This window comes from Cryptosporidium hominis (assembly GCF_000006425.1).
Source record: "Cryptosporidium hominis TU502 chromosome 6 CHRO016085, whole genome shotgun sequence".
In the NCBI taxonomy this organism is placed as follows: Eukaryota; Apicomplexa; class Conoidasida; order Eucoccidiorida; family Cryptosporidiidae; genus Cryptosporidium; species Cryptosporidium hominis.
In genome coordinates, this window is record NW_667321.1 from 1 (window position 1) to 16,136 (window position 16,136).

At 29.8% G+C, this 16,136-nt stretch overlaps 11 protein-coding genes across 11 annotated transcripts; 6 read left to right on the forward strand and 5 right to left on the reverse strand.

Annotated features, from left to right (window-relative positions):
• Window positions 1-10: 10 nt before the first annotated feature.
• Chro.60229 (ATP cone domain protein) lies at window positions 11-331 on the forward strand. Its single annotated transcript, XM_661745.1, has 1 exon — window positions 11-331. The coding sequence occupies one exon, from the start codon at window positions 11-13 to the stop codon at window positions 329-331; it is 321 nt and encodes a 106-aa protein (XP_666837.1).
• A 17-nt stretch (window positions 332-348) lies between these two features.
• On the reverse strand, window positions 349-2,163 carry Chro.60228 (hypothetical protein). Its single annotated transcript, XM_661746.1, has 1 exon — window positions 349-2,163. One exon carries the CDS (start codon window positions 2,161-2,163, stop codon window positions 349-351), a length of 1,815 nt encoding a protein of 604 aa, XP_666838.1.
• Window positions 2,164-2,399: 236 nt separating this feature from the next.
• Window positions 2,400-5,204, forward strand: Chro.60227 (kinesin heavy chain). Its single annotated transcript, XM_661747.1, has 1 exon — window positions 2,400-5,204. The coding sequence occupies one exon, from the start codon at window positions 2,400-2,402 to the stop codon at window positions 5,202-5,204; it is 2,805 nt and encodes a 934-aa protein (XP_666839.1).
• A 60-nt stretch (window positions 5,205-5,264) lies between these two features.
• Chro.60226 (transmembrane protein) lies at window positions 5,265-5,801 on the forward strand. The annotated part of the gene is made up of 1 exon (XM_661748.1): window positions 5,265-5,801. One exon carries the CDS (start codon window positions 5,265-5,267, stop codon window positions 5,799-5,801), a length of 537 nt encoding a protein of 178 aa, XP_666840.1.
• Window positions 5,802-5,949: 148 nt separating this feature from the next.
• On the reverse strand, window positions 5,950-8,094 carry Chro.60225 (kinesin heavy chain). The annotated part of the gene is made up of 1 exon (XM_661749.1): window positions 5,950-8,094. One exon carries the CDS (start codon window positions 8,092-8,094, stop codon window positions 5,950-5,952), a length of 2,145 nt encoding a protein of 714 aa, XP_666841.1.
• Window positions 8,095-8,560: 466 nt separating this feature from the next.
• On the reverse strand, window positions 8,561-8,869 carry Chro.60224 (hypothetical protein). Its single annotated transcript, XM_661750.1, has 1 exon — window positions 8,561-8,869. The coding sequence occupies one exon, from the start codon at window positions 8,867-8,869 to the stop codon at window positions 8,561-8,563; it is 309 nt and encodes a 102-aa protein (XP_666842.1).
• Window positions 8,870-9,165: 296 nt separating this feature from the next.
• Window positions 9,166-10,020, forward strand: Chro.60223 (hypothetical protein). Its single annotated transcript, XM_661751.1, has 1 exon — window positions 9,166-10,020. The coding sequence occupies one exon, from the start codon at window positions 9,166-9,168 to the stop codon at window positions 10,018-10,020; it is 855 nt and encodes a 284-aa protein (XP_666843.1).
• Window positions 10,021-10,136: 116 nt separating this feature from the next.
• On the reverse strand, window positions 10,137-10,649 carry Chro.60222 (SRP19-domain protein). The annotated part of the gene is made up of 1 exon (XM_661752.1): window positions 10,137-10,649. The coding sequence occupies one exon, from the start codon at window positions 10,647-10,649 to the stop codon at window positions 10,137-10,139; it is 513 nt and encodes a 170-aa protein (XP_666844.1).
• Window positions 10,650-12,283: 1,634 nt separating this feature from the next.
• Window positions 12,284-14,002, forward strand: Chro.60221 (CBS domain multi-pass transmembrane protein). The annotated part of the gene is made up of 1 exon (XM_661753.1): window positions 12,284-14,002. One exon carries the CDS (start codon window positions 12,284-12,286, stop codon window positions 14,000-14,002), a length of 1,719 nt encoding a protein of 572 aa, XP_666845.1.
• A 31-nt stretch (window positions 14,003-14,033) lies between these two features.
• On the reverse strand, window positions 14,034-15,509 carry Chro.60220 (hydrolase). The annotated part of the gene is made up of 1 exon (XM_661754.1): window positions 14,034-15,509. The coding sequence occupies one exon, from the start codon at window positions 15,507-15,509 to the stop codon at window positions 14,034-14,036; it is 1,476 nt and encodes a 491-aa protein (XP_666846.1).
• Window positions 15,510-15,903: 394 nt separating this feature from the next.
• Window positions 15,904-16,119, forward strand: Chro.60219 (hypothetical protein). The annotated part of the gene is made up of 1 exon (XM_661755.1): window positions 15,904-16,119. One exon carries the CDS (start codon window positions 15,904-15,906, stop codon window positions 16,117-16,119), a length of 216 nt encoding a protein of 71 aa, XP_666847.1.
• The last annotated feature ends 17 nt before the right edge of the window (window positions 16,120-16,136 follow it).

Sequence of the window (16,136 nt, forward strand, 5' to 3'; positions counted from 1 at the left end):
CAATTTCTGTATGATAACAAATGACAAAGTAACCAATGATGACTCGAAAACTTACTTATCAAATGACGAAAAATTCAAACCTCCTAATCTCAATGATAATACAAATAAGATAAATTCTAAAACTAAACATAATAGGAAATTAATTTCTCCTGATGCTAATGGCAAATCAGTTAATAAAAGTATAAAAAAAAACAAACTAGAAGTTCTTAAATTACGTGCTGCAGAGTCTAATCAAAGAAAAATAATCGAATTTAAAGGAATAAAAATTCAAAGAGCGATCAATTCTGCAAATAAAATAAAAAACTTAAGAAATTCAATAAATGAAAAATAAATTCCTATATAGTTATATTATTGAAGCATACATCCCATTTCATTTTTAGTTTTGGATAAGTTTTTTTTTTGTTTATGAGTATCTTTTTTCTGCTTTTGAATCAGAAAGTTTTCAAATTTGTTTTCAGCTACTGGTGAAACAACATTCACTATCCTTAATTCTTTATCCGTTGTTTTTTCTGGGAAATATCCAACCTTTTCTCTATACGATCGGCAACTTATGGGCATTTGAATTGAACTTTCTAGAAAGTCAGGGATTGTTTTTATGATTGCAGGATATTTGTATAAATTTCCCTTCTTTGTGTAATTAGAATTCTCTTTTATATTATTTTCGCAATCGATATTTTTAATTTCCATCGAGTGATAAATTAAGTCGTTAGCCTTATGGCCTAAACTCATAATGATATTCTGATCTAATTCTAAGTATGAGTTATTTTCATTTTTTTTTCTCTCTATACTTCCAATCTTATTCTCTTCTTTATACTTATTTATTTCATTAATTAGTTGTTGGTTTTCCTCACACAATATATCATGCTTTTCTTTCAATTCGTTATAATTGTATAATAAGCCTTCATATTTTCTTTCAAGGGATTTGTTTTCTTCTTTAAAACTAATTAAATCATTGGATAACCTGTTTTTCTGTGATATTAAATGCTCAAGTTCTTTCTCATATATATTTTTCTGATTTATAGAGTTTTGAATTTCAAATTTGTATTCTTCTGATTCTTCAATCGCTGTCTTAAGTTGTTTTTTTAAATTTTTGTTTTCTATTTCCATTTTTTCGGATTTATTCCTTTCCTTATTAAGAATATCAAATTGGCTATATAGATAGTCTTCTAATTCCGTAATCATATGAGAAATTTTTCTGATTATTATTTCATCTCTTTTTAAAAAAAGATTATTCCTTCCCTCGTCTGAGTGTAAAATTACTCGTTCTAGTATAGATTGAAGAGAAATCTGCAACTCTCTAAAATTTGAGAACATCGTTTGGCCTTTCCAAGGCAAGCTTTCAAATGAATCAATGTATAGCTCGCTCATTTCATTTTCATTTAATAAATCGCAATGAATTTCGAATTCAGCTTTTTCTTCCATTTTTTTGCTTTTATAATTTGATATCACTTTTTCTGAGTCATTATTCATATCATTGTTTCCATAACTGTGATTTGTTTCCTCTTTAATACTTAATAACCTTGTAACAATTGTGTTGGTACTACATATTGATGTTTGACTAAAGTTATTTAAATATTCTTTCAGCCACTGTAGTATAGAATTACTAATATCAATAAATTCTAAAAACATATTTGAGTTCCCATCTTGTGGTATTTGATTTAATACATCTTGCCAATAAATAGATGAGCTATCGTTGCAAATATTTTTAGAAATTATTTCAAGTATTATTAAATGTATCTGAGCAATTGTTATACCAATGCCTTTAATAGGTTCACTTGAAGTATTAGAAATACTTATCTTAGTCAAATCGCTCACCCTTTTGTGAGCAACTGATTCATCAATTATTCTATCTCTTAAGTATACCATTCCATTTAAAATCCCATCAAAATTATGCAAAAAATTATATACTCCAGAATGTTTTAACATCTCTTCATATAATCTCCAAAACTCAATAAAGCTAATGAAATTGGGACTAATCAAAAAATGTTTAGACTTAGATAAAAATGAATCGACGTCTATATCAATTTTACTAGATAGAAATATTTTTGTGTCTTTAATAGGGATAAAATCTACATTTTCATTCTTTAAATTATTCAACAACTCTTCAAAATATTCAATAGAATGTATTGCAGTCTCCTTTATCGTTATAGAAACATTAGGCATGTCAAAGATGTGTGTTTAGTAATACAGTTCGCAACTATTCCAATAGGTAGACTTCAAATTGACCAACAGATTCCCCACATGCATGTTTATTAATTACGCGGTAATAATTTCTAATTATTTTCTTTCTTATTAGTTATAATAATAATGCATTCTGAACAAGAGCATTAGTTGAATACTTGATTTTCAATTATACTAAAATGTTAAGCAGATGCATTAATAATTAATTATATAAAAAAATGTTGGGAAATTCAGTAATGAAAGAGGACTCTCTGATATGTAAAATTGATAATACAAAGATAGATTCATACAAGAGCTCTCTTCAGCAGTCTAAAAAAGAACTAGTATCTAATAATCATTTTAGCAGCTTTATCAACAATGAGACTAATAAAAATGTATCTTCGCACTCTAAATCGGCCTTTAGCGTCGCGATTAGGTTTCGCCCAGCCGTATGCAGCGAAATCAATGAAATAGAAAACAATTCGATATGGGAACTTTCACATAAATCTATTTATGATGTGTCAAAAAAAGCAAATTATTATTTTGATCATGTATTTGATGATAAATCAACAAACTATTTAATTTATGACAAATTAATTAAAGATGCAGTAAAATCATGTTTAAGTGGGATAAATGTAACTATTTTTGCTTATGGGCAGACCTCTTCAGGGAAAACCCACACTATGTTTGGTGATAATAAAGGAAGTTATGATGGAATTATACCTCTAAGTATAAATGAAATATTTAATCCTGAGTATACTAACTGTAACCAATCCGTTGGTAGAAATAGTAAAATCACAGTTTCATATCTCGAAGTATATAATGAAAAACTATTTGACTTGCTTGCGCCACAGAGCAACTTAAATAATAGTTCAAATGATTTCAATTCAAAAAAAATTAAAGTAATCGATGGATTAGATGGTACTGTAGACTTTATCAATTTGACCTCGAAAACTGTATCTTCTCCGGAAGACATTCATGGAATCATTAAAACTGGTATGAAGTCAAGGAGAGTTGCTGAAACAACTATGAATGAAAGATCATCAAGAAGTCATGCAATACTAAGGATTAAGATAGAGTCCCATATAAATTCGAATGATGTTTGCGTAGGTATATTAAATTTTGTGGACTTAGCAGGAAGTGAAAGTATCAAAAGAACTCAATTAGAAGGAGATAGAAGAAAAGAGGGAATGAGCATAAATAGAAGCTTACTAGCGCTTTCTCAAGTAATTTCTCAGCTTAGTGAGAGTACAATAGTTGAACCACATGCAAATATTTGCCCAAATCAGACAAACTTTGCTGACGGCTCTTTTCACTCAAAAAATAAGTATATTAACTACAGGGACTCAAAAATAACTAGAATTTTATCAGACTCACTGGGTGGTAACTCAAGAACTATTATCATATGTAACTGCTCTCCTGATAAGGTAAACTACTATGAGACATTATCTACAATTGACTTTGCAAGGAGGGCAAAAAAAATTCAAAATAAAGTTAGGGTAAATATTTTGAAATCAAAAGAAGAAAAATATGAAATAGCAGAACTAAAAGAAAAAATAGCGAATTTGAATAGAAAAGTTGAAGATATTGATCTTCTTAGGCAGGAAATTGAGTTGCTAAAAAGCCAAAAGGCTGAATTAAAATCCGAGTTGAATAGAAATAAAATAAAATCGACTGATTATCCTTCAAAATTGTCAGATTTTGATTTTGAGTGGAATAATAGCTTGAGCGTAATAAATAAAGAGCAATTCTCCCATTTGCTTGCTGAATACGCAGAAATAATTGATTTAAAAGATCAAAATATCAAAAATTTAAATGAAGAAATTAACACTATGCAAGCAAAGGTTCGCAATACAGAAAAAATAACAAATGATAATTATGAAATGAAGGTTGATCTTGATAAGAAGAATGATAAAATAATTAAACAAGAAAGTGAGATTGAACATTTGTCAAAATTGTTATCAGAATCGAATGAAAAGTTAAATATTTTTCAAACCCAGTTAGATAACAAGGATTCGGTCATTGAAAGACTAATTTGTAAAAATGAGAAAACTTCGTTATACTGCGTTGAATTGAAAAAAAAGTTAGAGGATTCGTTATTAGACATATATAGTTTTATAAGTTGGTATATTTATGATTATAATAATGAAATAACACAAAAAACGGAATATAACAAACCAGATTTAAATGAGAATTTGGATAACTTCTTTTCAAATTTGAAAAGCTACTTGAATTTTATATCAATATATAACCAAATATCAAAACAAGGCTCAATTAACTATACATTGGAACTTCTAAACTTTAAAAATGAAATTTTAGAGTTAGAATCTGAAATAAAGTATTACGAAGAGGAGAAGAATAAAATTGATTCAGAAATAATTATTTGCCAGAACCAGACGATTCAAAATTTAAACTCGATTATTCTAAATATGTTTGAGCTCCTATGCAATTTAATTACTGAGAGAAACGATTGTTATCAAATAAATAACTCTCTTCAAAATTTGTCAATTTCCGATTCGTATGAATTCATGAGAAAAATTAAAGATTCAGAAAAACTTATAGAGTTACTTAACTTAGAACTAAATGATAAAAAGGATCTTGAAGTAAAATCTAAGATTCTTCAGATAGAGATTGAAAATATTAACAATGAAAATAAAATTTTGAATGACTCTCTCGAATCCCAAAAAAAAGAAAATAATGAGTTAAGATTAACATTGAATCAATTGAGACACGAATTAAATTTTAACTTTATTTCATCCAGCAATAATTTAAATGACCAGGAAACATTTAATAATTCAGACTTTATTACAAATAAAGATAAAATATTGAAATCTAATCAGCCAAATGATGCCAAACAAAGTATTAAAACTGAAAACAAGGAATGCAAAGAAAAGAAATTACAAAGAATTTATGATTTAAAAGAAAACAGATCAAAAGAAAATATCATTAAATTAGAGTCAAGTATTTCAACAAATAAAGAATATTCAGAGGGATCTGCATTTAATTTCAAGGAAAATCATATAACGGAATGTAGTACACAATAACTAATAACTTTCGGTCTATTTTACCGCCAGAAGTGCTAATTAGTTGAAGCATTTTGAAGAATGAATAAGACAATTTTTAAACTTTTATTTTTTTTTGCAATTTATATAATGATTGGCATTTCAAACGCCTCTGATGTGACATCTAGTGGTAGCTTGAAGACATCAAACAACCTTGAAAAAGTTAAACTCGTAAATTTGGATTTGTGTAACTCGAAAGAAGCAACTATCAATGTTCAAGACATAAGTAGCTCTGATTCCATAATATATTTCATTACTGTTAAGCTTGGAACGGAAATTATTGTGAATATAAAGGGCAATCCAACGACAGGGTATAGCCAAGAGATGATTATTAAACCGGATGATTCAATTGTAAAAGTTATCGATGTTGAGCCAAGTTACGTTCCAGATCCACACCCAGAAGGCATGGTTGGATATGGTGGCAGGTATATCTTCAAGTTCTTGGCAGTTGGATCCGGTTCAACAGTTTCGACTATTGAATATGCAAGATACTTTGAAAGGCCACCAAAATGTATTTTTAAGACAGAAATTCAATTCAAAGTTATCGATCTGCCCTGCGAAGAAATAATAAAGGAATAGACCTAATATTTGTAACAATACAGTGAATCTAGATACCAAGTTATAACATTAAGTGAACTAATTTTGAATATCAACAACAATAGGAACTATCTCAGCTCAGGTAGCTTTTTCTTGCATCTCAATGTTTAGAAACTGACTACCGAACTTACTAATCTTTTTTAGTTTGGGATCTTGTAACTGGTCTACGAATTATCAATCCCAGTGATCCCTTATCCTTTGTACTCGATCTTGAATTACTTTTATTCAGTTCCACGTTAACTTTCTCATCTTTAGAAGCATCTATGTTTGCGCAAATCGACTTGTTTTCAGAAGTATCGATTATCTGCCAATCTCCAACATTATCTTGGTTAGATTGGGGGCCTTCACGATGTTCTGGTATATTTGACTCCGCTAAACAATCATTTTTTTCTAAAGCTTTGCTTGCCGTTTCTATTACATTTTCGCATCTAATAGATTTGCAGCAAGCCTTGTCGCATTTAGTTAAATCTGAAATCAATCTTTCATCTGATCCTTTTGCCTCAGTGCACTTACTCTTGGTACTTCCTATTAAATATGGCTGTTTTACTATATTCTTTTGGCTGCTACTGCCTGGGACTGAGCCTTTGGATATTTCTCCACAATTGATATCTCTAGATTTTTTCGGTTCGCCAACATTTAATGGTACCTTTCCTTTTATCATCTGCGCTATACGACTTTCAATATTTTTGTATGAATTCTTTCTAGAGAAAAGCTCATTCGCCCTATCATATAACTTTTTTTCACTTGTAGCTTTGGCTACGCGATGTATAGTATTTGAATTTGAGTTCTTGCCGGTAGTAACTATTTTATTTAAGGACTTGCTGGAGTTAATTTTTTGACTTTTTAATGTAACTCTATTTGCCTCTGAACTATTTTTCAAATCTATGTTAGTCGTGGCTGACGCGATTCCAATGTATTTTCTCATGATTGAATTATTACCATAGCTTGGAGTATTTAGGGTAGCATATGTCTGCTGAAAAAATGTAACTGATGGAGAAATTGTGCATAACATTATACATCTCAAGCAATAGGGAGAATAGGGTGGATCTGCACCTCCACCTAAATACTCCTGTAGTAGCCTGGTGAGTTTGCTTTCTCTATACGGGATGCAGCTTTGGCTTGATTGGGTTCCAGCATTTTTCTTCAATGCATTGATCACTTTGCCCAATGATAATAACGAAGAATTTATGAAAGTACTTTCTGCCATTCTTTTTCCAGTGTTGTTTGTAATCTTATTGTTTTCAAACCCGGATAGATCTATAAGATTAACAATTGTACGGGGATAACTCAAATTTACTTTAGGTTTGACATGGAACGAAATACTTCCTCGTTTTCTTCTATTGTCTATTGTGTCCTCATTTCTAGTTTCTGCTTCACATTGAGTGATATTAGATGCAGGTGGAATATAATTAATTTGAATGCATGCATGACTTCTGCTACTATTTGAATTTACTGCAGTCTTACCAGAAGCACGTTTTTTCAATGCAGATGAATAAGCAGAATTAAATTCATCCCAAGTTTTAAATTCTGAACTATTTGCTCCAACAATTCTAATTCTGCCACAAATATCAGTTCTTATAGAAATATTAGATTTTGTTGATTTTAAAGGTCTATCCAAATGTTCTAAACGCTCAGCTCCAGTAAGTAAATCTTGTATTTTTTCGCAATAAACTTCAAAAAATGAAAAAGAAAAGGCCCCAGGTTCAGCTTGTTTGCCATTTATTTCAATAAGTTGCTTAATTGTTAATCCAACGATTCCTATCTCATTATTAAAATCACCATGCATAGTAAATGTCTTACCTGTTCCTGAGCTACCAAAGGCAAAAATATTTATACATGAGCATTCTGATAATAATGGATTAACGTAATCTTTAATCTCTTTTGAATATATGTCTTCTGTAGTACTTTCAGTACCGTATATTTCATCAAACTCGTATTTTTTTGGTAGACCTCGGTGACGTGGGTCCTCCAAAACAATTTGTTTTGCTTGGGTTTTTTGTTCATTAATGATACTTACGCAGCTAGAACTAGATTCATTGCAATCTTGAATGGGTCTAACTCTTACAATAACTCGCACATTCTCTCTATTCAAATGTATCTTATTTGAATTCGAAATTTTCCCGACGGCATCCATAACTTGAGAAGCTCTCTTCGAATTTACGCCTATATTTATCTCACCCTTGAATTTTTGCGAAGAAAGTTCACCCTTCAATTTATCGCATGTTTTTATATTTATGTTAGAGCTTATATTTATTTGCCAGTTTTCCATGGACATAATAATCAAATCTATCTTTTCTTATATACCCTTGCCTGCTGTATTAATTTGAAGCTGGAAGCAGTAGTTGACACCAGCACATAAAGAAAATATGAGATAATTATGTTGCTAATATGACCTAAAATAAGTTATTTGCTATTGCATACATCAAAAAGTGGGGAGTATGGATTTTGCGGGGGGGGCGAACAAATTTGCATACCACTTAAACCCTAAACTTATGAAAAAAGATATGCAAAAAAATGTAGCCAAATTTAAACAATTAAATTGATAATTAACATTTTAACTATTTGCTATTTTTTGAAAGATAACTGTTGAGAAAAACTTACCTATTTTTAAATTTATCTATAAGTGTATAATTAACACTCACCCTCAAAGAATTAGAAACAGCAGTTGCAATCAAATGGACAGTCAGGCGTGCCTCCTCCATCACCTATTGAGAGTTAATCGTCCAGGCTATTATGCGGTTTTACTTACCTAGATTAATATCTTCCAATCTATAAACTGGTAGCCCATCATTCAGATATCTTATGGGTTTAATATAGCCATAATTAATATCTAAGCTCTTATTTGTATTATCTCTAATTACACTGTCTTTTTTTGTTCGTTTTGCCAGTTTATTCTTCTCTTTTTGCGCTCTTGAATTATCTTTGAAAGTTGATTTCTTATTGAGTATAGTTTCAAATATTTTGTTCATTTCTCCAGTAGCTTTTGCGACCGCATTTTTCTTACGGTCGCTATTACTTAAGCGTAGGTTTTTTTTTCCTTTAGAATCCATTTTGAAATGATTTTCTGAATAAATCTGTTGATTTCGCGCAACAACGTTTGCTCTTTTTTAACTTGCAATTATTCTTGTGTTAAATTATTATCTACACAACATAATGTTAATATATATCGTTAGTTTTGAGAATTCAATTATGTTTTTGGTCAAAATTACTTTTCAAAAAGTATATCAAAGAAGGCGCGGTTAGTTGTTTAGTCTTTTTTGATTTAAATTTATTTCGAAACAAATTATAGATATAGCTCTTCTTTATTAACAACTAATTATTGAATATACATATTATCAAATTTATTATGAGCTCAAAGAAACATATTCGAGTTGATGATGAATCTAACCAATTAAACTTCAATAATGAATCTATAGATGAAGAAATTTTTTTGTCAGCAACTGAAAACCCATCTTACGGAAAGAAAGCTAAAAGAACTGATTCAGACTCTAGTGATAATGAATCTGTTATTGATGGAGAATTTGAATTTAATGACCCTAATGAAAATGATTACCATAGCATAAAGAACATTTTACTAATGTCGCAGTATTCTCGAATTAAGGGCATTCAATTTCATGAATTTGTTGATTTGATTTGTAATCAAGGTAATATAGGAACTACAGTTTCTATTTCTGACAGTATTATTGCATTTTCTACAATTCTGAACTTTCGTCAATACAAAAAAACTTTAAATAAAATTGTTGACTATTTAAGTGGAGTTATTTCGAAAAGTCCCAACAAAGAATTTGAAAATCTTTTTAATTCCATTATATATGAGAAAAATGTTGGATTGATGGTTAATGAAAGATTTCCAAATACTCCCCTTGAAATAGTTCCTGCCCTTTGTAATTGTTTAAAGGACGATATACAGTGGACTATAGATAACTTATATACTGATATTCCAAATAAAGAAAGAGAGTATTACAAATGGGATTACATAATTTTACTTACGACTAGGTATATTTCGCCTGATAGCAATACTATAATATATCAAAAATACGAAGAAGAAAAGCTTGTTATTAATTCTTTGCATACTATTATTTGGCAAGGAGACAAAAAACAACTCTGTGGAACAGGCAAGAAAGATGAGACAGAACTGATGAACCAGCAGTTCTTGGTTTCAATTTTAAGCTATGATCAATTTCAAAAAAACTACAATTAAGGTGCTATTTTCTCTATGCCTATATTTTTGAATTTTTTTCAGTTATATAATTTTTTTAATTATAGATAAAAATTGTTCATATTTAATATTTCTTTTATACTACTTAATTCCTTGACTTATTTTTTTTTTTTTGAATTGCTCTTTGCATTGCTGGAATGTATATTTACACCGCTATAAGTTATCGAGTCTGTTTCCTTAATTTTGCAATTATTCTCAGTATGAATTTCATCAACGTTTGCCTTATTATTTCTTGAATTCGCATTATCAATAACAGATGATGTAGTATTTTGTCTATTTTTTAATTTTGGTATCATTATACCAATTTGATTGAGCAGAATTTTTTTTGTCAAAATTCTATCATTAAAAGCCCTCCCACTTTCATCAAAAAGTTGAAATCTAACTCTTCCAAGAGTTCGGCAGTCCCTTGAATATCTTTTGCTCTCAACCTTACAAGGTATTCCCAATTGGATACATACTTCTGCTATTTCTGCAACAGTTGGATCTTCTACACAATGAATTAGAGAAGATAATCTACCACTGGACTTTGTATTATTACTATTTAAGTATGAAGGGTAAATAATCTTCCACTTTGAAGTATCTTGATCCGCTTGTGTTCGTTCCTTGTTCATTTTATTAACAAATTACTAACAAATTAAATAATGCGCGTATTAAGATTGCCATTCTATTTTGTTTAAACTTTTTGGGAAAATATATTTCAGTATTTGCTTTTTAAAAATCTCTTCAAATACACATCTTAAACATGAATATTTTGAGTAATATTTCAAGATATAAATACTCAATATTAGCCCATAAAAAACCATCCCATATTCATAAGCATCCCATATCAACACCATTATCCATGAAATTGAATATACTATTATTTTTATTCCAATTGATGTATACTTCACAAGCGAATTTGAATCGCTACAATCTTTGAATTTATCATCTTTGTAATACTGGTTATTGCTTTGGTGAAAGCATGCCATCAAAAAGCCTATTATTTTCAACATTTCTAGTTACGTTTAAGAACCTATTATTTAGTACTTAATACTATATCTAAATATTTGAGAATGATTCATAAGATAACATATGTTCATTTAATTTTTTGCCTATTCTAATGTGGAAGATTATATGGTTGGGTTACGTGTCAATTACGAATTAATTTAATAAATTTTTTTAATTTTGCACTTTACAATTTTATCTTAAAATCTGATACATTCTTGTATCAATTGTCGTACCCATTTTTATTGGTTGTGAAATTGGGACTCTGAAAGGTTTAGTCAATCTTTTAAGTTATATTTTTAACTTACTTTCCTACAACGTTGTCATTCACTTCTCTTGGCCCCCAAACTCTTATTTGTCTAACAAGGTATATTAAATAATTCAAATAAACACACTTTACATACCTGACATGTGTATCTCTTCCAGTTTGATGATTTGCAAGTATTGCTATCTAAAATAAATAAGTGTGTTCATATTTTCTAAGATGTTTCTTACCTGAATGCAGAATGCAGAAATATAATTTTGAGAATCGCACATTGTCTTGATTTGTATAGGCCTTAAAAATAACAATTAATTGTTTGAATTACCTATTATTTACTTACATTGCATCTTTAAAAAAATTATCCGCGATTTCCCTTGGGGAGAGAGGAATTCTTACCCATCCATCTGGTTCTGTAAGTTGCATTTCTTTCAACTCCTCCAAATCGCTTTCTTGATTTCCAGACCTAATAGAAATAATTTGAGGAGTATAACTTTCATCTATTTTGTATGCAAGGTATAGATCAATTACGGAAATTTTTGTTTTTTTAGGAAATCTCAGCGTAATTGTGTGTGGGCTTTGGCCATCGCTTTGCCAAAATGTGCTTGAATTATTATCTCTCAACTGCTGTATTCCATTTCCTGGCTGAAATGTATTTTATTTTTTCAAGTATAAGTAAAAACATACTTTAGCAGAAGAAAGAGACCAGGATGCCAAGTCTCCTATTTCAATTAAGCTGGACATAAAATCATCACAAATTTGATTTGGGAGGCTTGGCATTCCAATACTTGACTCTAACAATGTAAGGTCCATTGATTTTATAGTTGAAAAAATCTTTTAAAAATCTGAGCATTAAGGCGCCTTGAATGTTTTATAAAATAATTGTCATGAAAATAACTGGAATAAATTATATTAAATCGAGGAAAAATTTTACAGACGAAAATAAGTAGAATAAAAAATTAAAATTTAAAACTATCAAAGTATTATTTTCATCTCATTTGGATGGTGAGGTGTTCCAAATTAAGTTGCAAGTATTTATCTACTAAACTCATTTCCACAATAATTTATCTGACAATTTTAGGATTAACTGATCATTGTATTTTGTGTGATGCTTTACAAATTAGCAATTCAACAGACAATGAATTAGTATCTGATGCAGGTGAAAGCAAATATAAGACGGGTTCTATCGAATTCTATTTATGTATTTTATTTAGCATAGCACTAATTTTTTTTGGAGGAATTTTATCAGGTTTAACGACGGGCTTAATGTCATTAGATAGCGTTCAATTACGCGTATTAATTGAAGCAGGGAACGAGCACGAAAAAAGGTGGGCAAGTATTGCCCTCGACCTTATAAAAAGACACCATCTATTATTGGTTACCCTATTACTTGCTAACTCTATCTGTATGGAAGCGCTTCCACTTTTTCTTGATAGAATAATCCCAAGCTGGGTTGCGGTCATTTGTTCAGTCACTGCAATCTTAATTTTTGGTGAAATACTACCACAAGCAATTTGTACAGGTAAACACCAACTTAGAATAGCAGCGAGTTGTGCAACCTTTGTTAGGTGCCTCATCATTTGTCTATTTGTTTTTTCATGGCCAATTAGTAAATTTCTGGATTATTTCATTGGGGAGAATGGTAAGACAAATAATTTCTACGCAAGGGGCCAACTCAAGGCATTAATAGCGTTACATCGAAGAACTGGTGAATTTGATAATGCCCCTATATCTCTACTTTCAGTCGTACCAAACATTATGGACGGACGAGTTGAAAAAAAAATTTATATTGAAGAGGTTCAAGTAAATGATTCAGGAAAGAATCAACATAATGATATTAAAGGAAAAATTCAAAGTTTTGAAAAAATGCATTTAAGCCCTTCATTTTTTCAAACATTATTGGATAGCAATGAAAGATTTATTATTGGCTCCCAAAAGCGAATAGAAAGTAAAAATCCGCTTGGATCTAAAACAATTGAAAATTGTGGATTAGCGAATGATGAAGTGACAATTATTCAAGGCGTACTAGATATGGCAAATAAGAGCCTTCTTGAACTTTCAGTCCCTTTAGATAAAGTATATATGCTACACATCGACTCAAAGCTAGATCACCTGCTTTTGGAAGACATACTAAGAGTAGGGCATTCTAGGATTCCCATTTATTCAGGAAATAGACACGATATTAAAGGATTGCTTTTAGTTAAGTCATTAATTACTATTGATCCAGACGACTCAATAACAATAAAGTCATTGTTTGACTCTAAAGCCTGTAATAGATATATTGTAGAACCAATTTTCACTGCCCCAGATACAAACCCCTATGATGCTCTAAATATGTTTCAGCAAGGTCGTTGCCATGTTGCTATTCTCACAAATTATGTTGATGAGTACACATATTCAACTAAGACAAATACACCCTTGCCAGAAAACTGTGAAATAATTGGGATTGCAACTCTTGAAGATATAATTGAAGAGATAATACAAGAGGAAATTATTGATGAATTTGATAAAAACCAACGTAATTCCGGCATAAAGAATAATCTAACATTTATTAATGAAAAAAATTCTATTAGGAGGAGCTCATCTTTTTTTAAGTTTGACAAGTCCATAAATGATTACTTGAATTATGGGTTCAAAATATCTAAAAAAAATTATAATTTCTACAAAGAACATTTTGTTTCTGCGCCTGACTTGTGGAATCCTATATATTATAGTAAATAATCTAAATTAAAATAGATCATCTAGAAAGTACCTATTTATAATCGATCCATTCTAGTTTATCAAGAGTTTCATTATTATAAAAGTCGGAGTTGGAAACGGATAAAAGTTCGTCCGGAACGAAACCTTTTAGATAACTATTATTAATCATGTTTTTTGTTGAATTATTCTCTGTTGTTCTTAGAATATCAAAACCTAACTCTGTTCCTTCTTCAGTCAATAAATTTAGTTTGAGTTCGAATAAATTAAATAAAAGGGGCGACGCGTGCAATAAAGGTTGTACATCAATTATAAGAATTGATAATTTGTCTTTATAGTTTGAGATATATACATCAAATGCAATACACATACTGTTAAAAATGTCGAATAATTCTGAAATCAATTCCTTTTTTGAATAAAGAAAAAATTCCATGATACAAGATTTAATATTAGTTCTCAATTTGAAATTTTCAGAAAGTTCTTTGTAATAGTAACATATATGCCTTTGGCTTATACCTAAAATTTTATATTCAGAATGTAGGCTACATCCCCCAATGAACACTCTAAATTCGAACATTTCATTTAGTGTTGGTATATACTCTCTAAGCAATAATACATTACTTATATTTCCTTCTTTCGCTCTATCAATGTCCTCAGATACTTTTGTAGATGCTTTTAAAAGAATAAATAATTCTTCTAAAGTTCTGCAACAAATACTTCTATTTGAATTGATCCAAGTTGCGTCTGTAGGAGCTGACCATGTAAATTTCGGTGAAAAACCCATGCTAAAAAACTCTGTATTTTCTCTTATCGATTTATTAATATCCTCTAGGCACTTCCTTGAGCTCTCTGATAAGGCTTCGTAATTTATGTCAAGGTCATCTGATTCGAAATACTCAAGTATTAATGAATCTGGAATGTTAAATAAAATCCCATGTATTGTAACTTTGGATTTGTAATTACTTAGCCTTTCATACCATTTTGATATTCCCATGTTACGTAATTTGTTTTTGTCCCAAAACTCATCATCTGCACCCCAAATAAAAAATATGAAATCCATTAATGAGTCTAAGTTAGGCATGAATAAATTTTCAAGGGCTTCATTTAAATGGAAATAATCAACATTTTTCTCGATAATTGAAATAGGATCGGTAATCTCAATATTATTTTCAACTATCAATTCTTCAATTAAAGAATATTCATTTTTTTCGTTTTGGCTATATTTAATTTCAATTGGAAATAATTGAATTATTTTATTTTTTTTATCAATCTTTAATTTTAACAACAGAAAAACGTGTTTTTTTAATGAAAATATTGAGTGATTAATCATCACATGCTCTTCATCTATGTTTATTCGTTCACAATTAACTATTCCACGTAATTCACCCGGAACATATTTATTGTCTAGCTTGTAGGTATCGTTCAAAAAAAATTCCAGTCTATAATCGTTAGACAATATGTATTTGAGAAATGATCGTGTATTTCCTAAAGAAAAGGCATTTTTAGTATGATTAGAGTCATATAAATGCATATTAATCAATCATGAAATGAACCAATGTAATTTTTAGGTCTACATTAAAAAAAAATTCCCAAGATTTACAAGATGAATTGCTGGCGCGTAAAAGTTTTATAGTCAAATTGTACCTTTTGAATAAAAAAAAAAAGTTATTAAAAAATGAACGACCCTGAGTTAATATGGAATAGTGTTAGCAATAATTTCTGCTCATTTAAAGTAAAGTAAGTTTTATTACAACAAAATAATCAATGAACTTTACTCTTTTCTTGTTTTATTTATTAGATGCGACAAAACCTCTTTTTGCAGAAACGAATATAATGTAACAGGGCTATGCAATCGTACATCATGCCCCTTGTCAAATTTACTATATGCAACAGTTATTGAACACGAAGGAGATTGCTATTTATATATGAAAACTGCTGAGAGAGCTCATACTCCTAGATATCTTTGGGAAAAAATTAAACTTAGTAACAATTTTTTGGTTGCAATCTCCCAAATAAATGATAATTTAAAGAATGTTTATCCCGAGCATCAAATACTAAAATGCAAACATAGGTTAACTAGAATTAGACAAACTCTCATTCGTGCAAGAAAGATGGCATTAACCGTAAGACCCAAGCTGTAGATGTTTATATGTCCTAC